At 46.2% G+C, this 22348-nt stretch overlaps 1 protein-coding gene across 1 annotated transcript in view; it reads left to right on the top strand.

Annotated features, from left to right (window-relative positions):
• FRMD4A (FERM domain containing 4A) overlaps nt 1–19581 on the top strand; it is a 273747-nt gene extending 254166 nt beyond the window's left edge. The window contains exons 17-24 of the mRNA XM_039519348.1: nt 317–545; nt 1885–1941; nt 3157–3394; nt 3928–4092; nt 5543–6402; nt 9656–9752; nt 12082–12153; nt 15753–19581. Coding sequence (XP_039375282.1) covers nt 317–545; nt 1885–1941; nt 3157–3394; nt 3928–4092; nt 5543–6402; nt 9656–9752; nt 12082–12151 — 1716 coding nt within the window. The 3' untranslated portion in view covers nt 12152–12153; nt 15753–19581. The remainder of the gene's footprint in view (nt 1–316; nt 546–1884; nt 1942–3156; nt 3395–3927; nt 4093–5542; nt 6403–9655; nt 9753–12081; nt 12154–15752) is intronic.
• The last annotated feature ends 2767 nt before the right edge of the window (nt 19582–22348 follow it).

Genomic DNA, 22348 nt, shown 5'->3' on the forward strand with positions numbered 1-22348 from the left:
AGAACCACTGGGCTAGATTGTGCAGCCTTGCGCAGCCCTTTGAAGTCATGAGTTCTCTCCTGTGAGCAAGTGCTCCCGAGCTTGAGGAGCAGTTGCACAGGCTGGCCCTGACAATGCACTTGTGGTTGAGCTAGGGGCAGGTTGGTAGATGGATTCGTCTCTTGTTAAGTGCCGTTTAGGGCCAGATCCTCGGCCGGTGTAAAGCGGCATAGACCCGTTGAAGTCAGGGGAGCTTTGCCATGCAGCTACACCAGCTGAGGATCTGGCCACGACAGCTTGCAGCCAGGACAGCCAGAATCTCTTCCCAATTTGACAGGAAGCGGAGCTGGAGCGCCTGGAGAGGGAATTTGCAATTCAGTCCCAGATCACTGAGGCTGCTCGGCGCCTGGCCAGTGACCCCAACGTCAGCAAAAAGCTGAAGAAACAAAGGAAAACCTCCTACCTTAATGCCCTAAAGAAACTGCAGGAGATCGAAAACGCCATCAATGAATACCGCATCAAATCTGGAAAGAAGCCAACGCAGAGAGCCTCCCTGATCATAGATGGTAAGTGCGGCTCAGGGCCTGGGACAGATATATCTAAGGGCTGAAGTGGGCCTTGAGTGGTGTATAAGCCTTGAATAGAGGCCTTGGTGCAGGGAGTGAATTTCACCCACACTGAGCCAGAGCTAGGAACTGAGCCCTGGTGCCCAAAACCCTGCTCTGACTTGTAGCCCAGTACTGCCCCTCTCCCTCTAATGGACTCCGAGTCTTTTTTTTCACCCTGTGTATTGTTCTGTCTCTTCCTTGTCCCGGTTGGAGAGCTGGCATGGGACTCGAATGGTGCCTAGATGATGTGCTGGCTCAGAACACATGGGTAAATTTCAGGCTATGTTAGCTTAAGCAAGGCACTTAACCTGTCTGTGAGTCAGTGTACCCACCTGTAAAATGGGTATAGTAATACTTCCTTCAGAGGGATGTTGCTTAATTACTATTAGTAAATCTTGGGCGAGAGGCATCATATAAAATCCAAGTATTATCATCACCATCATCCCATTTGTTTACAAAAGCATAATCCTCAGGACACTTTTTACGGTTTACACCGTTTTTTAAAGTAATTTCTGCTAACCTCCTTCGAAGCCTGAAAATAACAGAGCTTTTTCTTGCTGATTTTGTCCCTTTCCACATGACAAACAGAGATTTTGCTTTTCCTGTTTATAAACAGAGCTGAAATTATCACTTCTCTTGCTTCCTTATTTGTAACCCAGCTGTGTTGTGCTGCCCTTAAAGCATTTTGAGTTCCTCTCCACTCCGTGACAGTGCATATGTCAGAGCAACAAACACAAACACCAGGGAGATGTTACGTCAGAACACTTCCGGCAAAAGAACTGGGTGCTATTTCTTTTGTTGCTTCAGAGGGCACTTGGAAGTATTGTTGAATGTCCTACAATCAGAGCACCTTGTGTTTGTTTTTCATTGGCAACTGAATGGTAACTTCATAAGTGTAGGGGGGGGTCAAATCCTGAGCTCTGTAGGGCCTGATCCTCAACTAGTGTAAAATTGGTGTAGCTCCATTATACCCTCTGGGGATCTGGGCTCACAGTTTTGACTCAGTCCTAGCGTCCACTAAAATCAGTGGGAGTTGAAGGCGCTCAGCAACTCCCAGGAGGGAGCTCAGCATGTCAAAGGAGCTGGCCTGGAGTTTTTACTCAGGCTTTGCCCTGAGTTCTGCCTGAGTAAGGACTGAGTAAACTGGCCTATATTAATAGAAATCGTATTGCTTCTTGGTAGTGTGGAGAACAAGGGACGACTGTGTTTTATGAACTGGGGAAGATTCTGTTGCGATTCAATGTTAAACCACAGTGCTACTAATGGTCCTTTGATTGTTTTTTTTAATTCTCCTCAGAAGGAAACATCGCCAGTGAAGATAGCTCCCTCTCAGATGCCCTTGTTCTTGAAGACGGTATGTTGTCCATCCTTCCTAGAAAGGGAAGGATGACTGAATCCCCCTGAAAATGGAGGAAATCCCCTGTATGCCTGTGCCCCTGTATGCCAGTGCCATTTCACAGAGATGAGGTGGGTGATACCTTTTATTGCACCAACTTCTGTTGGTGAGAGAGACAAGCTTTCAAGCTTACCCAGAGCTCATCTATGTATGCTCGGAGGCTCGTCTCTCTCACCAGCGGATGTTGGTCCAATAAAAGATATTGCCTCACCCACCATGTCTGTCTAATATCCTGGGACCAAAATGGCTACACCACCCCAGTCCTTGCCATTTGAGAGCAGATAAGTTCAAACAACAGCCACTTTTCATCAACCCCCCCTGAAGGTTTTTTCAATTATATATAAAAAGTACAGAAATAGAAATAAGTACGTAGTCTGTAGGAAAAGGCTCATACATATTGTAACAAATCTGCAACCCCTTAAGACCTCCTAGCGGGCGGAATAGGGCATATGACTCTCACTAAGGGCCTGATTTTCAGGGGTGTTGCGCATCCATAGCTCCCCCAGAAGGGGGACCATTAGGATGCTCTAGTTTGACCTCCTGCGTAACACGGGCTGGAGAAGATCACCCCGTGATTCTTATATCAAGTCCAATAACTTGTGTTTGAACTAGAGGAATGTAGCTCAACCTTTCCAGGTTGGTGATTCCTGAGTCAGAGTCCAAAACTATTTGCATCCCCTCTTACATTTTTTACTCTTTTATAGTAAATGTGTCCATGAGAACAATGCTAAGCCTATTTAATTGGGGTATATTTTTCAAGAGGTTGACAGCAAATACTTGACCTTGAAGGGGAAAGGTGTGTGCAGAGTCGGGGGAAGGGAGAATCGGAGAGGGTTGCCGGCACAAACATGAAAGTGGCCGAACTATGGTGCACACGGGTCTAGAAGAGTTTTATTTTCTTTGCTTTAGATTGAAAAGTTTATTATCCCCCTGATTGCCTTTCATGACCACCACCCTTCCACCATCAGCTGAGAAACACTGAACTAGAGCCTCTGCTGGAACACTTCTTAAAATCAGGCCCTAAGTTCGTTACCATATAATTCATGCTCAGAAAAATCATCTCTGTCTGCTGCACTGTATCCAAGTGGTAATCTTGGGCATGCTGGGGGGAAGCCACACTGCAACCTAGTGTCCTTCAAAAGCATCAGCTGCTCTCCTTGTTTCTCTTTTCAGAGGATTCTCAGGTTACCAGCACAATATCCCCCTTACAGTCACCTCACAAAGGACTCCCTCCCCGGCCACCCCTACATAACAGACCACCTCCTCCACAGTCATTGGAAGGACTCAGACAAATGCACTACCACCGGAATGATTATGACAAGTCCCCTATCAAGCCCAAGATGTGGAGCGAGTCATCCCTGGATGAACCCTACGAGAAGGTCAAGAAACGCTCCTCACACAGTCATTCCAGGTGAGTCAGACAGTCGGAGATTGCCAACTACATAAACATCCTCCTTTTGGTAGAGGCCCATTTGGTATGGTAATGACAGACACTTTCTGGTAATGGTGTGGGTGTGGATGTGTGAGAGAGAGAGAGAGAGAGGTTGTCTTTAACCTGAGCCTATATAATGAAAACTCTTCCCAAATCTCATGGCAGAAACATCACTCACTTGAATGATATTTAGCTGTTTTGGTAAATAATCATGCCCTAGAAGATCGTAACAGCTATAGTCACACAAAGTGCTGGCCACTATCTGATTGTTATTTTAAAAGCCAGTTGGAGAGGACAGACGACAGTCTCTCACTGAAACTTCTGCTGAATCTTTGTAAGAGCTTGTGCTTGAACTTTTGTTACTATAAAAAATTCAGATCAGTTATGTGTGTGGAACTCCATTTGCTTCAGCGGGATGTGTGTAACTGAGAACTGATTGTGGCCCATAGACTCAAGGTCCTAGGTGCAGAGCGTTTCCGTCTGAAGTCTGAAATGCAGTGTTTGCTTTGCAGCAGTCATAAGCGGTTCCCCAGCACAGGAAGCTGTGCAGAGGCTGGAGGGAGCAGCTCTCTGCAAAATAGCCCCATCAGGAGCCTCCCGCATTGGAATTCCCAGTCCAGCATGCCATCTACACCAGATCTACGGGTACGCAGTCCGCATTATGTCCATTCCACTAGGTAAGTCCTGCTGCTCCTGAAACAACTCTCCTCCCTTTGGTTACGCAAAAGTATTTTTTGTTTTCACACTTTAAAGACAAGAGGCTTCATTTCAGGAAGGAAGCGCTCTCTTCGGTGAGGATTCGTTCCTGAATCAGGCTTGAATCTTCAATTTACTTCACATAAAAAAAAATTAAAATGCACCAAGTCCTTCGGGTGAGATCGTAACCAAAGGTTCTGACTGTTCATGGGCATTGCAACCTCCAAGCCACTCTTTGAAAGTCACAAGGTGTTAATATCAGTGCTCACGTTAAGGTTAGGGAATTACCCTTTCCTTTGGGACACGAAAGGTTGGGTAGTGTTAAACCACTGCTACGGTGAACTGGGCATGCCGAAAAGGCTGTCTAAAGTGAAACATCTGAGGGACCAAGTAGAGGTGGGTCTGATTGGTCACGTGGTATCATTTCTGTTCCTTGAGTGGCTGACTGAAACTTTATGAACTAGGGAAGAGCCCATCCAGCATGAATAAAGGCCACCCAGATGTGGATTTGAATCAGCACCCTTCTACACATGCAAATCTGGGTGTTCGCATGAAGGACAGTCACACTGTGACTGTCTTGAGCTCTAAAGCCACTCAAGAGACCAACAAAGCATAGCTGCCTAAAAGAGGTGGTTCTTCTGAGGTGGGAGCAGAAAAACATTCATTCCCTGTGGGATGGTGCTGCATGAGCTGGCCGTGACTACCCAGTGTCACTTTGTGGGTCGTTGGCCCCCCCACATTGCAAAGCAGTGGGGAGGGGGCGTGGAATCCCAAGAACAGAAACCATAGGAAAGGTTTGCACAGATCCACCACACTCTGTGTTCCCTGCCACTGTGTTGGTGAAACTCATCCGGGGCAGTGCCCTCTGCACCACTTATGTGTGATGATGGGGATTGCCCAGGGAGGTGGCTAGTGGGGCAACCATGCTGGGAGGCTTCTGTCCTCCCCCCCACCTGTGTGCTGCGGAAAGCGGGTGCCAGGCAGGCTCCAAATAGGCTGGGGAGGAGCCAGAGTATCTTGGTATTTGGACCTAGTGGCCCCACATCCGCACACAGGGAATGTGGAGGGGGAGTTGGCTGCTTTTTCAACCCACCGCAATCAGAGGGACTGCAGCCCCACAAGCTGCCTGTGGAGTCCAACCCCATAACTCTGCTTAGTTCCCCTCTGGCTTTGGGCAGGGAGGTGGGAAGTTCACCTCAGATGGGTACATCTACTTCAATTCCTGCACTAACGTACCTGCATGGTATGCCCCGTATCCTGCCTGGGGCTGGTGGAGCTGTGGGGGAGCTGTGAGCACTCAGCACCTCTCAGGCTTAGCTCCGTGTATTTGCACTGATTGGCAGATGCTGTTTTGGCTTTAAATGCTAGAGAAAGACCCCGCGGGTTTTGTTAACCAAGCAGACTCAAAACCTGTCTTCCTGCCACCTGCAGGTCAGTAGACATCAGCCCGACCAGACTGCACAGCTTAGCTCAGCACTTTAGACACAGAAGCTCCAGCTTGGAGTCACAAGGCAAGCTGCTTGGGTCAGAGAACGAGACGGGGAGCCCCGATTTCTACACCCCAAGGACTCGTAGCAGTAATGGCTCTGACCCCATGGACGACTGCTCTTCCTGCACCAGCCATTCCAGCTCTGAGCACTACTACCCTGCTCAGATGAACCCCAACTACTCCACCCTGGCCGAGGATTCCCCCTCCAAAGCCAGAGAGCGGCAGAGGCAAAGGCACAAATCTGCGGGAAACCTGGTCTCTTCTAATTCAGGGAGCATGCCCAACCTGGCGGCAAGGAATGGAACCGGGCATCCGGGGGTCTATCTGCACAGCCAGAGCCAGCCTTCCTCTCAGTACAGGATCAAAGAGTACCCCCTGTACATCGAAGGCAGCTCCACGCCCGTGGTGGTGCGCAGCCTGGAGAATGACCAGGAGGGACACTACAGCGTGAAAGCACAATTTAAAACCTCCAACTCCTACACGGCAGGGGGGATGTTTAAAGAGAACTGGCACGGGGACGAAGTGGACTCAGTCAGATTGACCCCGTCCCGTTCTCAGATCATAAGGACTCCATCTCTGGGCAGAGAAGGCCATGAGAAGGGCTCGGGCAGGACTGCAGTATCAGACGAACTCCGGCTGTGGTACCAGCGGTCCACAGCCTCCCACAAGGAGCACAGCCGCCTGTCGCACACGAGCTCCACCTCCTCGGACAGCAGCTCCCAGTACAGCACATCTTCTCAAAGCACCTTTGTGGCACACAGCAGGGTAACGAGGATGCCTCAAATGTGTAAAGCAACATCAGGTGAGGCCCGGCCCCAGGGGAAGCAGATCCAAGTTTGTTCTTAGCTGTCTAATGCGTGCATTGCGCTTTGGTAATTTATGAATGAAACCAGAGCAGCCTGTGTCCCCTGTCCTTTTGTGAACATAGCACAATGCAAAGCACAGGCATGTAGGATGGTGGGATTAGCACTGAGTGAACTTTATCGGAGAGTGTCATCGGCTGAGGGTTTGTCCCCTGGAGCTCATCCATCATGAATGACTTCTTCAGAGAGCTAGGAGAACGATCCCCAGAGCCTGAGCCAAAGCCTCCAGAAATCTATGGGAATGTTTCCATTGACCTCAGTAGGCTTGGATCAGGCCTTTAGAGTGGTAGCAGAGAAAAAGCCCATTTGTGGGGGCTGATCCTAAGTATCACGTTAGGTTTATCACTGTGGGCAGGGTCCGTTAAAGTGAGCAATGAGGAAGAACATAGCAAAACTCAAGAGAAGTTGATTTTTCCCAATAAATACATAGACGAGTAAGGCATTTAATCAGTGTGCCATTAGGAACATAAGACTATCTGGTATGGCAAAAAAAGCACAGTTCCTTAAAATAAAGAGCAAGTGGCCCCACTAAAAAAGACTTGGGGGGTGGTTGAAGGCTGAGATCCTCGATTCATACAATACCTTCAGTACAGCTACTAGAGGTGCTTGCTTGTAATCTTGTAAGCTCTATAAAGTCGGGCCATATCTTTGTACAGAACCTAACACAGTGGAGCCCCATCCTGTTTGGGCCTCTGGCCTTTCCCCTAATATTCATATTAAATAATAGCAGGACCTTGCAGCAGTTCATAAATTGCAGAGATTGTGCTATGTTTCCCTGAAATGAGATGAACTAGTTTAAGATTCGATACCTATTTGCCATCAGTCTCTGTTTTGAATAAGGCAGGGCAAGCTGGACTAACCTGAGGCTTTGCCAAAAAACCTGAATCTAACCCAGCTCCGTGAGAGTGAGGGAGCGAAGGTTGATTGATTGACGGGCTTCTATTGACAGAACTGCTACAGCCTGGGCAGCATCTTGACAAGCTTCCCTCATTTCACTCCTACCCATGTGCCTCAACCTTGCCCTGAGGACACCACCTCTAAAGATCCCATTTCTGAGGCCTGCTCCGCCCTGGGAGCCTCTGTTGAGATTGCCAGCCAGGATGCCAATTGATAGTGGTGATGCTTGTAAAACGTTGCTATTTGCCTATTGAGAGCTGAACTGAGCCTATCACAGGGACCACTGAACAGCCATCAGCTGGGAATGTTCATTCACTAGAGACCCTAGGCTGGATTTGTCTGAGCCGAAGATTTAATGGTGAAAGGCTTTACAGTCCATTACCACTCACCTGAACCACCCCAGCCCTCTTTGCTCTGCAAACTTTCTTTTATCCCTTTTTTTGACAGGAAGTTCAGGGACCTTTTGGCATTTCTGCCCCAAACAGAAGCAGGAAGTACCTAAAATTTAATTAACGTGCTTATCCTCCTGAGCTGTAGAGACCCATTTTGGAAATCCTATCATTTCAGATAGTTGGGGCATCTAAGGGTATGTCTACACTACCCGCCGATCCGGCGGGTAGTGATCGATCTATCGGGGATCGATGTATCGCGTCTCGTCTAGACACGATACATCAATCCCCAAACGTGCTCCCCGTCGACTTCGGAACTCCACCAGGACGAGAGGCGGAAGCGGAGTCGACGGGGAAGCGGTGGCCGTTGATCTCGCGCCGTGAGGATGTGAAGTAAGTCAATCTAAGCTGATCTAAGATACATCGACTTCAGCTATGCTATTCTCGTAGCTGAAGTTGCGTATCTTAGATCAATCCCACCCCCAGTGTAGACCAGGCCTAAGAAAGAAAATGCTAGTACAGACGCTCCCCAACTTACGCAAGCGTTCCGTTTCAGAACGCCTTGCATAACTCGAATTTTGTGTAAGTCGGAAACGTATACTCGACCATTATGCAAAAAAAAAGAAAAAAACCTTTTCCCATAAGTGCAGATTTGTGTAAACCAGGTTTGCATAACCCGGGGGGCGTCTGTAGTGAAACCAAAAATCATTGTCTCTTTGTTAGCTGCCCCAGCTGTAGATCGCTTTCACTGACCAGGCCAGTATGGACCTAGTCATGTTCTAAAAGCCAGTCCCCATTTTGATGATGGGATAATAGTGGCCCATGGGGCCTTCAGTTGTAAGGAACAGATTAGACTTTGCTTCTGTCTTCTTTTTGAGTGTTATTTAACCGCAGGTAAGGAATTTAACAGCTTGTGGGAGAATGTTAGTTGGAAGCATCAGTCATTTGACGGATCAGCCATGGCTCTAAAATGTCTATCGGACCCACAGTGTCCTTCAAAGATGACTATGCTCCTGAGCATGTCAGATTTGAAGAGGTCACTGTTCCAGGGATCTGCGCATTGGGATAGAATGACCAAAAGAGGGGTTTCTCAAATAGATCCTTAAAGCAGAAATGTCTTGTAAAACCACTACTGCTACATTACTGTGTTTGTCTCGTTTTTGTAGATGCTGTCATTAACATAAAATTAACTAAGATCAGCCCACTTTTGGCTCATGCTGATAAGTTCACGGTAGCCACATTTAAATGACTCTTACTACTAGTGCATGGCCAAAAACATCTTTGGGCTTTGAAATCTGTGGAGCTGTTCTTTGTACAGCAAGTGGTATATATGCCTGGAAGCTCCCAGCTAGCAGCCTGACAGCGACTAGCACAGAACTCCTCCCATGGTCCCTGAGCTGCCTGTGAAGCCTCTGAAATGAGACAACAAAGATGCAAGGCTGGCTTTGCTCCTTCATTTCGGCTCATGTGGAGGGACAGGTGCCCAGCCACTGCTATGGCACAAGGGTGCTGTGGGTTCAAATGGCAATAAAACGTTGATTTGTTTTCATGTTTTGAGGGACTGGGTATTTCCCACTCTTGGTTGCAGGGAGTTTGGTAGATGGGGAAGGATCTTCAGCCCATATTATCACTCACAGTCGGAGGCTGGGTTGGGATAAAATGTTCCCCGTGCATCTGAACGCAGAGCCAGGTACATGTGCGTGCAGCAGACGCAGTCAGGAGTTTGGTGGCTGGCCGTTCGCCCAGCAGCTGTGCTGCTCGGGGAGTACGTGCCGAGAGCCAGTTGTAAATGGGATGTTCCAACTCCTGGGCTCTTGCCGTGTTTCTTCTCTGATGAGCTGACAGTGCTGGAATTCCTTAACCCTGTTCTCCTTGTCTAACTGGTTATTTTTCCCCTCACTTTTAGCTGCATTACCTCACAGCCAGAGGAGTTCAACACCATCTAGTGAACTAGCAGCTACACCACCAAGCAGTCCCCACCACATCGTAGCATGGCAGACTGGGTGAGTCTCGGGAGGCAGAGTTAGAGGATTAGCATTCCTTGGTCTTCCACAGTTTTCTCTAGCCACTCCAAAACCATCGTCCTGGATGCTGAAGCAGGTTCTAGGCTTCAGTATGCCAGAGTTGCCTTAAAGTATGAAATGTAGATTTGATTTAATCTTTAGGTAGATGATCGCAATCGTTTAGGCACTTGAAGCGGAAAACAAGTTCTAGTACGGTGCCTTGCTATACAGTGCAAGGAGAAGACACTGGTGAAAGAGGATAGGTCTGGGCACAGGAACACTCTCAGGTATTCAATGGCCTAATCTACTCAGAACATTTTCAGATATTTGCTCACCATTGGTCTAGCATTAGTGCAGTTCTAGCAATGGGGAAACCCCTAATTTAGACTGGTTTAGCATTTGCATCAGTTTGTCATTTGCATACAATCTGCTACCAGTGCTAGCACCAGCATCCGAGCAGTGGTGGGAGAATGTCAGCAAAAGCTGTGTAGACACCACCTATGTTCCCCATGCTGTATGGAGCACTAACATTGAATTTTCTTTGTGAATGCCATTGTGGTTGTCCAAGTTCTCTCAGGCCTCAATGGAATCTTGCAGTATAAACGTGAGACGCTAGTCTATGGTACCTCTTGCACCACATCCGAAAGGTTGCTCAGAGGCACATGGTTCAAGGATCAGCAAAGAAGCTTCCCCAAGGGCACTGGTTCTCCAGAGTTTTCGTTCTGCTGCCTACGTTGTAAGCTGGGTGAAACAGGGGCCCTTTCCTGGATCTGCACAGCACCCCATATCCCAATGCTTGATTCTCAGAATGTTGTGTTCTGTTAAGCCACCAGGAGAGGCTTCAGGGATCACAGTTTGAGAACTGCTGCCCTAGGGTTGCAGAGACCTTGAGCCATTTGTAATGGTCCTCTAGGAGCAGTGAACTAAGATGTGGTGGGCTTATCCCACAGTCATTGCAGAGGAAAAACACTGGTGGGTCTTGAATTTCTTACTCTAGTCTACCTCAGTGTCACTCTCTTGTACCCAAATATTTGAGTTTACAAGAGTAAAAAAAATTTTTTTAAATCAACAGTCACTATGCTTGTAGATGCTCCAGTATAAACAAAGTATCAGAGGGGTGGCCATGTTAGTCTGGATCTGCAAAAAGCAACAAAGAGTCCTGTGGCATCTTATAGACTAACAGAAGTACTGGAGCATAAGCTTTCATGGGTGAATACCCACTTCATCAGATGCATGTGATGGAAGTTTCCAGAGGCAGGTATAATTCTTGCCTGCATATTTATACCTGCCTCTGGAAATTTCCACCACATGCGTCTAACGAAGTGGGTATTCACCCACGAAAACTTATGCTCCAGTACTTCTGTTAGTCTGTAAGGTGCCACGGGACTCTTTGTCGCTAGTATAAACAAAGATGTCCACACCTGCCGTTTGGTTTTATGGCAACAATAACCCAGAAGACATTCAGTAAGAGAAAATTGAGCTTTAAAACAAAGATGGGGGATAAAAACAGAACCTCAGATCCTTAAACAAGTTGGTCTGCATTTCAGCATGCTCAAATTCAAATTCTTGGCCCCCAAACCCATACTAACAGTTGTAGGTTTGGGACCGGTCCAAAACTGGAGTGGGTGTTTTTATTGCTTCCAGTTCAGAGGCAGCCAAAGTATTGCAAGACTCCAAAATGGCAGAAATGAACAGCTGAGATTTGCCCCATTCAAGGTATGGATCTGAGCCCAAGCCGTAGCCTTGATTCTGCCTCAGCCCCCATTGTAATCATCTTCCTCAGCACATCCCTACCCTGAATACAAGTAATCTGATCTGAAACCAGTTGAGAAGTCTCCTAGTTTTTCTCTCCATCTTCCATGCACCAGAACTTCTCCTCCCAGTCTCACGCAAAAAAAAAAAAAAAAAAAAACAGGCCAGATCCTCAGCTGGTGGAAACGGAGCTATGGAGATTTACATCATCTGAGGATCTGGACCAACATCCTATGCAAAAAGGAATCAAACAGATGAATCCATTATTGGTTTCATGCCTGAGTAAAATGACAAAACCATTAGGGAAACAAAATTAAAAAGAGGCAAGTACAATTTGTTTCCAGGTGCAGAATGCAGACTTGGCCATCACAGCAACACATTTTGATATTTCCCAGCATGAATCAAAGGCTTGAAATTCTGCCTGACATGTCTTCTTATGTCACTAACCCTTTTGTCTTAAGGCGACTCATCAACTTGTTTTCCCACTGTATTAATAAGCTCTTAACAATGTGTGTCACTTCTTTTCTTTAACATTTCCTCTTTACTGTTTCCTCCCTTGGCGCTCTCCTTTGTTCAGAGAAGCAACAGACAACTCACCCACTATGGATGAGTCTCAGTCTCCAACTCACCAAAGTACTGATGAATAGAGGTATAGTAAGGGAATGTTTTGTTCTTTCATCCTTCTTCCCTGTAACGTGTGCTCTGCAAATGATTTTTGACATCCCAGTATCCATAAGGAGCGGACGTTTGGGTTGTGTGGGCGTTTGGATAGTGACAGCAAGGCTTTGCTCAGCTCCTGGAAGAGCAAGTTGGAAGCATTTGCAAGCCTCGGCATCTGTGGGTGGCCCTTTCAGCAAGTCTGTAGCTCTTAGTTTTCCCTAGGAAGGAAGGCTTCGCGCCAGCTGGGATGGGAATGCAAGTGGATAAGCACAGCTACCCAAGGGTAGCAAGGGAAGCCCCTTTGCTCCAGTCATTTCACAGCAGTCTGGAAAAAGTACTGGGGGCTGTTTCTGTGGAGATGAAGGCTGGCATAAGTCTCAGGAGACCTAGGTTCAATTCCCGACTCAGCCACAGGCTTCCTATGCGGTCTTAGGCCAGTCATTGTAATGTGCCCTGTGCTTCCATTCCTCATACATAAAATTGGGATTATTCTGCCCTAGCTCACAGGAGTGCTGTGAAGATAAAATCTAAAAGGTTTTAGAACAAACAGATAAATTAAACAGTAATAAGTCATGAGAACCAGATGGTATTCAGGCCAGCGGTTTGAGCATTGGCCTGCTAAACCCAGGGTTGTGAGTTCAATCCTTGAAGGGGCCATTATAGGGATCTGGGGCAAAAATCTATCTGGGGATTGGTCTTGCTTTGAGCGGGGGGTTGGACTAGATGACCTCCTGAGGTCCCTTCCAACCCTGATATTCTATGAAATGTGAAATTGCAGAACTACTAACCGTGGTATGTCACCTATCATTTAAATCAGCTTCTGTTTCAGATGATTGAAGGATATCTAATGTGACACCAATTTTTAAAAAAGGCTCCAGAGGTGATCCCGGCAATTACAGGCCAGTAAGCCTAACTTCAGTACCAGGCAAACTGGTTGAAACTATAGTAAAGAACCGAATTATCAGACACATAGGCCAACGTGATTTGTTGGGGAAGAGTCACCATGGTTTTTGTAAAGGGAAATCATGCCTCACCAATCTACTAGAATTCTTTGAGGGGGTTCATAGGCATGTGGACAAGGGGGATCCAGTGGATACAGTGTACTTAGATTTTCAGAAAGCCTTTGACAAGGTCCCTCACCAAAGGCTCTTAAGCGAAGTAAGTTGTCATGGGAGAAGCTCTCATGGACTGGTTAACCATTAAAAGATAGGAAACAAAGGGTAGGCATAAATGGTCAGTTTTCAGAATGCAGAGAAATAAATAGTGGTGCCCCCCAGAGGTCTGTACTGGGACCAGTACTGTTCAACATAGTCATAAATTATCTTGAAAAGGGGGTAAACAGTGAGGTGGCAAAATTTGCAGATGATACAAAACTACTAAAGATAGTTAAGACCCAGGCAGACTGCGAAGCACTACAAAAGGATCTCTCAAAACTGGGTGACTGGGCAACAAATGGCAGATGAAATTCAATGTTGATAAATGCAAAGTAATGCACATTGGAAAACATAATCCCAACTATAAATATAAAATCATGTGGTCTAAATTAGCTGCTATCACTCAAGAAAGAAATCTTGGAGTCATTGTGGATAGTTCTCAGAAAATATCCACCCAATGTGCAGCGGCAGTCAGAAAAGCTAACAGAATGTTGGGAATCATTAAGAAAGGGATAGATAATAAGACAGAAAATATCATATTGCCTCTATATAAATCCACGGTACGCCCACATTTTGAATACTGTGTGCAGATGTGGTTATCCGATCTCAAAAAATATATATTGGACTTGGAAAAGGTTCAGAAAAGGGCAACAAAAATGTTTAGGGGTTCGGAACAGCTTCCATATGAGGAGAGATTAATAAAACTGGGACTTTTCGGCTTAGAAAAGAGACGACTAAGGGGGATATAATAGAGATCTATAAAATCATGACTGGTGTGGAGAAAGTAAATAAGGAAGGGTTATTTACTCCTTTCCATAACACAAGAACTAGGGGTCACCAAATGAAATTAATAGGCAGCAGGTTTAAAACAAACAAAGGGAAGTATTTCTTCACACAATGCAGTGTCAACCTGTGGAACTCTTTGCCAGAGGGTGTTGTGAACGCCAAGACTAACAGGGTTCAAAAAAGAACTAGATAAGTTCATGGAGGATAGGTCCATCAACAGCTATTAGCCAGGATAGGCAGGGATGGTGTCCCTAGCCTCTGTTTGCCAGAAGCTGGGAACGGGCAACAGGGACTTAGCAAGGCAATGAACTATTTATGCCGTCAGTACACCAGCAACAGTTTCCTTGTCTGCTGTAGACATGCCCCAAATATAAGGTATTCGCTAACTGAACAGGAACACACTATGAAGCTTTTGAAAGTCAGCGTGACAGGGCAACCCCTGTGTGTCACCATGAGACCTTTACATTGTGAGGTGGTAGTGGCACTATGTCAGCATGTTGTGATGCATCGTCCATCAACTGTGTAACATCACAACACCAAGATGCCGCAGCATCATGCTTCATCAGAACCTCCTCCAGTCACCAGAAAGCCAGTGTCATCACACAACAACGTTAATGTCTTTAATCCTACATGCTAGTGTGAGCCTCTTGTTCATGACATCACTGATGGAAAAAAGCCATCAGGAGGTCTGGCCACTAGTTTCCTGGCCTATCCTGTTCAAATGATTTCCAAGGTCCACTTGTCCTAGTCAGAGATTCAGCCCTGACAAAGGTTTTCACATTTCGGTAGCTATGCTTGAGAGGTGCTGAGATGACAGCACAGGTCCTTCCATTCCCCTTCAAATCAGTCACTTAAAAGAAGTAAGGTTTTATTCCCCCATCTCAGTGGCCAAGCACACAGTCCTCCAACTCTGGCCCCTAGGCAGAGGGGAGAAAAGCACCCTACAGAGAATCACTCCAAGGGAAAACCCTCCTGCTTATGAGGGATGAGAAGTCAGTGGCTGCTGCTGCTAGAATGTGAGAGAGAACCAGTGCACATATAAAGTTTCATGCATATATACAGATGAGCAAATATACCCACACTTCATGCTCTGGTAGAGAGGGTTCTTCCTCTAGCCACTCATCCACCATCTCATTTAGGGACGAATGCATGTAGAAACAAGTATTGGTGCATGTACTTTTGCACTAGACATGACCCCTGTCCTTTCAGCCATCAGTCGTATCAAAAGCGCCCATGAGACCACTACTAGAGGCTTCACTTGACCTCTGAAGGGGGACAATGAGAGAGATGTACAATTCTGTGCATTCCTTTGTGAGGAGGGGCCAGGAAATGTCATTTGAACTCAGTTTTATCCAGAGAAATTAGCTTAACCCAAGCTGGCATGGAGAGATCTGAGCGAGAACTGTTCACTCGGTACTGCTTCCACAGAGGTGAGCTGTTCTGGAGAGGACTACTGGTGGCTCCTTGCTGAATCGGCCCCAGTTGCCAGCTCTATGATTGTCTGCAGAACCAACCCAAAGTGCCAATGAACATGCTGCATTTTCGTTCCTTTCCCATTCTTGTCACATGGTGGTGTCTCTGTGGTTGAATTTTTGCATGAACTCTTGCGGCAGCATTCATTCTAATGGCAGTCTCCTTTCTTCTGTAGGAGCTACAATGATAGCTGTTTCCTGGATTCTCCCCTCTATCCAGAACTAGCAGATGTCCAGTGGTATGGACAGGAAAAAGCCAAGCCTGGGACTCTAGTGTGAACCCCTGACCTCAATCCGATCACATCAATGCCATTCTGAGATCACCTCACTGCCTCTCATTTGCCTTACCCAGATGCACTGTCGCCCGGCACCAGCTTCAGCTAAGCACTTTTCTCGAAATGCGATTCAAGATGCCATTACAGATACTAGCCCCAGGCTGCATCCGCAACCACCAATGGATAGCAGTGTTTCAAACCAGATTGCCACTGACTGACATACAACTCCTATAGCCCAAAGGGCCGGGGGTGGGGACAGTATGAATAACTATATTAGCAGCCAGATGGCAGCGGGGTTTTTTCTTTGAAAGCCTTTCAAGGTATAAATACAATCTTATAGGTCTACGGCATGGGAAAATAGTAAGATTTCTACAACTTGCAGTCTGAAGCCAACAGAACATTAGTTAAGGGGGCAAGAAACAGCGGTTGTGAAATATATTCCTTACTCGTGAAGTATTTATTTGGAGTAAAGAAAAGCTCCTCTTGCTTCAGAGATGTGTCAGAATATCGCAATCAGTTCAGTGCTGCCAAGATCACAGAATGACTACGAGACGAGAGCACGGGCAGCGTCTCTGTAAGTGTGCCCATTTCCAGAGATGACAGTCTACACTTTGGAAACTGTTTTTACTTCCTTCCTCACTTTAAGCCCTTCCAAAAAATAAAACAACCACCACCAAAACCCATTGGGATGAAGACACACCAGAGCTGTGGGCTGGGATCGTAAAATCAATCTCGAAAAGCTGCTGTTTAAACTGGACAGACACAAAGGTTTACAAGGGTATGATCTCAAGCAGAGGCAAGTGCTGCTACTCTTAGCATCTGTGGCTGGCACAGGCTAACCACCAATACATGCAGTTTTTGTTTGGGGTTTTTTGTAACACATGATAAATTAAGGTGAAAATTGCCAAAAGCCGTTCTATGAATAGAAATAACCAATAGAGGATATCCTATTTATGCACAAAGTGTTTAACATGAAATCAAAGGAAAGCACATTACGAGCTAATTGACGTGGTCAAGCCACATTAGCATAACGGTTCTGATTATTATGCTTTTGGTAAGTGCCAGTGTAGCAAAGGGCTCATCACCAAAGTATTGGTATCCAAGGGACCCCACGATGTTATAAAGCGGAAGGGTTCAGTAGGGTTCTCTACGAACCAGCAGACTAGGCAAATTTTCAGATTGCAAGAAGGGACCATAATGAATAAAAGCTAATTAATTAGTAACCTTGATGCACTCGACACAGACTCTCGTTGTCTACGGATACCAAAAGGAACCCTAGGAGAGAGTCGTGACCAGGAGCTGCAAGTTTACATATACTTTGGAGCAATGCTTTACACATGTCAAGCCATCAAACGGCAAAAGGCCTCAAAGACACTTTTGTACTGAACTAGTGCACAAGCTAGGTGGGGGTGGAAGCTGGCACGTCTCATCTTCGCTACGGTGCTACGCTGTTTTTATTGCCACTAGATGGGGTGGGGTCCTCGCCCCATTTGTGCGTGCGGATGACGATTTCCTATGGGAAAGGCAATTAAAGAAATGGCTGGAGGGGGTTACTTTGTGAAAAGCAGAAACTGAGGTTAGCTTTAGTTTAAAGAAATCAAGTGTGCTTGCGTGTGTGCGTGTGTGTGTGTGTTCGAAGAATAATGCTAGTCTACCAGACGAGGGCAGGAAATTTAAAACTAAACTTGAGGGCTGCCACACCTTTTTCTTGTCACAGTATCACTGGGAAACTGTTTTTTACCGGAAGCTTTCAAGAGCACGGATTGCCCATAATGAGGCTTGGAAAGATGAGGAGTAGGGGGAGTGTTTAAAAATGAATGTTAGCAGTTACTGTGAGTGCTTTTTCCTATATCGTTTATATGTGTATTGACTTGTTTTAATATTCTGCACTTACCTGCTACCTTGCAGTCTCCCTATACTCCTGTGAGACACTGTAGGAGCTGTGGCTGGGGGCAAGTGAGGCCTGGGGCGGTTATCTGACTTGCCCGAGAGCAGGTAGGAAGAAATAGAAGTCAGTTATAAAAATCACCTCTCCATAGAGCTGGCAAATTTTTGCACTGGCAGGAAATTTAAATTTAAAACACTAAAGCCTCTGTTTGCCAAAAGCTGGGAATGGGCCACAGGGGATGGATCACTTGATGATTACCTGTTCTGTTCGTTCCCTCTGGGGCACCTGGCATTGGCCACTGTCGGTAGACAGGATACTGGGCTAGATGGACCTTTGGTCTGACCCAGTACGGCTGTTCTTATGTACTAATCATTCCAAACCTAATCTCTGTGGAAGTCAAGAATCATTAGCTATTTAGAAATAAAAAACATAGTTGACAATGATCATCTATCTTGCCAACCAAGCACTAGGCAGATCTGACAAACGGGAGAGGGCACCTGTTCATCTAAAAATGCAATAGACCACGTGTGTTTAATTTTCCCTTGCTCTAAATATAAATGACTAATGAGGGGATTGTTCTTACTGCCCCACTTCTGTTTTTGGATGGAGAGAAGACATCATTGATGAATAGCCGTTGCTGATTAAACTCTAATCCATTCAAGTCTAACTATAAACAGAGGGCCCAGGTTAATCGCCAGGCAGGAATTAGCCCAAGAAGTTCATGGGCTTTGAGCAACTGTCTATATTTTCATTTCCCTAGTAAATAATTTTTCTGTGTAGCCTTTTTTATTTAAAAGGATTCAAGCCCAGCAGCACAACCGGGACTCTGGACCTCTGGATTCTACTGTAATACAAATTGCTAATCAAAATGAATTGCTCCAGAATCAGAGCAGGCCTGCAGTTTTGCAGAGAGCAAGGGGGTGGCAGCCCTGAAGTTCATGATGTTCTAAGTCACATTGCAAACAATTTGGTGAGCCTGCCTTGCCAACAGGCTCGAGGGGAGAACCATCTTTTGAGAAATGGATTGGGTTTTGTGTTGTGGTCTGCTTCTCTGGTTTGCAGTCAAGGCACGCGTGAGCCAGTCTGGTAGTAAAGACATTAAGTAAAACAGGTTTTACTGTTTAGCTCAATTCAATTATACACAAATGTACATACAATGTTAATCGAATTAGATTAACATGGTTAAGTATAACATGGAGGGGTAAAACAGAACTGTTATATACGAGCACTTGACTACCAACTTACCAGCCTCCCTTTTTCTTTTTCTTTTTTAATAAAGGCCCTTTTCGGCTATAAAGCCACTGTTGCATTCTTAGTCTGTGTGTATGAAAGTCCCTTGGTTTAGCCAGAAGCGTGGTGTATGCATACACCAGGCCATATTGCGAGGCAGGGTTTATTTTTAAATGATACTATATGCAGTCGAGTGTTGAAAATGTTGAAAAGGTCAAATTTGTTTTCCCTCTGTATTAGTTTTAGTTTTGGACATAGCAAACCCCATTCAGGTGCTATCAGATGACCAGTTACTGCTTAGTTCACTAGATGTAAAGTTTTACATATATATTAATGTCAATAGTTTTATTACAAGTTGTGTAAAATGGACTCTCTAGTTTAAAAAAGAAAAAAAATAGGTCTCTCTGAAACTGACTTTAGAGCATGTAAAATGATTTTACTGGATTCTGTTCACCTGTAATCAGGGGGAAAATATGTATGTTGTAGAAAAAGTTGCAGAATTTTGAAAAAAATCTGCTTTTAATTTATTCTTTTTGTATTAAGAATTTGTATAGTTACCTTTACATTTTGCAAAACAGTGTTGTCAACACTTCCTTATTAAAGCATTTTCAAAATGAAATGTTGCAGTGGCTCTTTGAGATATTAAACAAGGTTGCACAACACTCGCCTCTCTGGGTCCGTTCATTGTCCGGCTGCAGCCATAGCAGACGCCTGTAGACCCAGTGGCTGAAATTTTCTAACGTAACCTGTGATTTTATGTGCCAACCTTGAGACCTTTAATGGGAAAGCGCTTGGAAAACTCAGCTTGTAGTTTTGCCCAATATCTGCAACCTCTTGTTGTAAAAGGAAGGACAAGGTCAGTGTCACTGTGGAGCTGCCTTGGGTGGTGGGAAATTACATTGCTCATTTTAATGAAATCACCTAGGACCTGGTGGCAACAATGTTCCATTCTTAATCCATAAAAATACTCAACCAATGGGGCCTCTACCATGGTGCAAGAGCATTATCTGGTTCCCAGAGAAGGAGTTGTTAACTTCAGCTGTTTCCCTCCCTTCAGGTACTCTTGGGGAGGACTATGAATTGGGTGCTTGGGAGTCAGAGGAGATGGCCTGTGGGAAGCTCCTCACCCCCGGGCAGAGGGGCTGGACTGCATGCCAGCTTGGTAGAGTTTTCTGTTACCCTTTTATGCCCACGTTAACGTACTCTGATTTGGGGTTAAACCCATTGTCCCTGGAAGAAACACCCACACTGCCTGTGCCTGGGGGTGGATGGGAGTTCTACTGCGTCACTGCAACTTAGAACCTTTCAGAGGCAGAGTTCCCCCTTGATGGGATGCTCTTTGCAGAGGGGAGCAGGCCCAGTTTAGGGGTTGTCTGGCTCTGCACTGTGTTGGAAATTGCCAAGCAACCACTACAAGTACCAGCAATTTTCACCAGCTCCCAGACAAGATCTAACATGATTGTGAGATCCTCTAGGCAGAGACCTCGTCTCTGTGCATTTCTGTGACGTGCCACTCACACCCCTGGCCCTGTATAAATATTAAATAAAACACCAGAAGTAGCAGCACCTGTCTCAGCTTTATGGGTGTCCTCTGGGCCGTGACCTTGCAGCTGCTCTCCTTAAGGAAATCGTATGGCCACCCACACACCCCACAAACACCTGCTGCACCAGGAACGACATCACATGTGCCATTAAAGGCGCCAATAAAGAAGCCTTACTACTGGCAGCTAGTGACTCCCACCGCAACGTGGGAGAAACCCACCAGGAACTCCGTGGAAGAGTCGGCCACATTTACAGCCGTTGGGTGTTTCTGTGATGAGAAAAGCACAGTTCTGCTCACAGCCCATAAGTCCAGCCCAGCACTTGGTATAAAGACAGCTGCCCACTAACACCCTGCACGCCAAGTCCAAGTACGAATGAGTAACCGCTGCAAGCCCCACTCTGCCTGCCTCTTGTAGCTAGACTCCCCCTCTCTGAGGTCTGATAACTGCGTCTTCCCTGATGGTTCCTTTTGTCTCCTTCACCCACGCCAAGCGTTTTTTTCACCTCTCCATCCACCAGGAATAGCCTCCCAGGGAATAGACGCCATGTCCCTTACCTTTCAACAGACACCCTATGGTGTGTGGGCTGCGTACACAGCACATGGGCGTTCTAGGACTGTTAGTCCGAAGTGACACTGTGTCTTGGAGCCACGCTGACTACAGAGTGCAAGCTGTTTCGGTCAGGGACCAGTTTCTTGTTTGCCACAGCTCAGCCAAAACTGTAGCCAGTGCCTGCTATGTGCAACAGCACTATGCTGGCCATACTGAGTCGTAAGCTGTATGACTTTACTCTTCACCCAGGGGGCTGGGTCAGGCAGCTTTTTATAGCCAGATTTGAAATAAGCATCTGTGTAGCCATAATACTTAGCACCAATAGCAGCGTTCAGCCATGGTAGGAAAGTTTTATTAGCCCATTTTGCAGATAGGAAAACAGCCAGCAGGCAAATCATTTGCATTAAACTAGCTCAGCACATAAGCTGGCTCCGAATGCAGATCCTGGTGAGATGCTCCATACGGGGGCACTTGTTGCCATAGCCTCTGCCCACAGTTAGGGGTTGGCCAAACGTCATGTGGTAAAGTCTGCTGGTATCCCCCTGCCCCGGCCAGTGGGTTTTCCAAGGTGCAGCTCTAGCCCTATGAAAGCCTGACTGTGGTGCGCTCTTTGGCATATTAAGTATCCCTCTAGCAGCGTGGGTCTAAAATTGGAATAACTTTAAATAGGTTTGTCAATAGCATTAAAAACAAAGTGCCTCAGCTCCCCGTCTGTCCAACACGTCCCTGCCCCAAGGGTGGGAATGTGACCATGGTGTGAGGCTAAATTCATTAAACTCAGCGTGACTGAGGGTATGGCTACACTGCATTTTAAAAACCACAGCAGCAGCTCAGAGCCCAGGGCTACCCAGTCTCTGGAGCTGGGGGGTTGCGCTATGGTGCTAAAAAATAGTTGCGTAGCCTTTCAGGCTCAGGCACTGAAGCCTGGCGAGTGGAGGTGGGTTCAGAGCCTGAGCATCTACACAGCTGGTTTTAGCACCATTAGCAGGAGCCTCTGAAGCCCAAGGCTGCAGACTGGGCTCTGAGCCTCACTGCTGTAGGTTTTAAACCACCGTGGAGAATGTGACGTTGCACTCGATATGATGTTATGAAAATACACTAACGAGTGTGAATATAATGTAACTGGAATATGCTTCAGGCAAAAGGTCTCTTGTAAGGTATCATTACAAAGCTTATGATCTACTGAATGTAACCATCCTATTTGTATAAATGTATCACTCTTGGAGCTGAAACTAGAAATAGGAAATATAATGCTGCGGTCCTACTGTGGTTATGCAAAGTGTGGG

The sequence above is a fragment of the Mauremys reevesii genome, linkage group 1 (assembly GCF_016161935.1).
Source record: "Mauremys reevesii isolate NIE-2019 linkage group 1, ASM1616193v1, whole genome shotgun sequence".
NCBI classification, from domain to species: domain Eukaryota; kingdom Metazoa; phylum Chordata; order Testudines; family Geoemydidae; genus Mauremys; species Mauremys reevesii.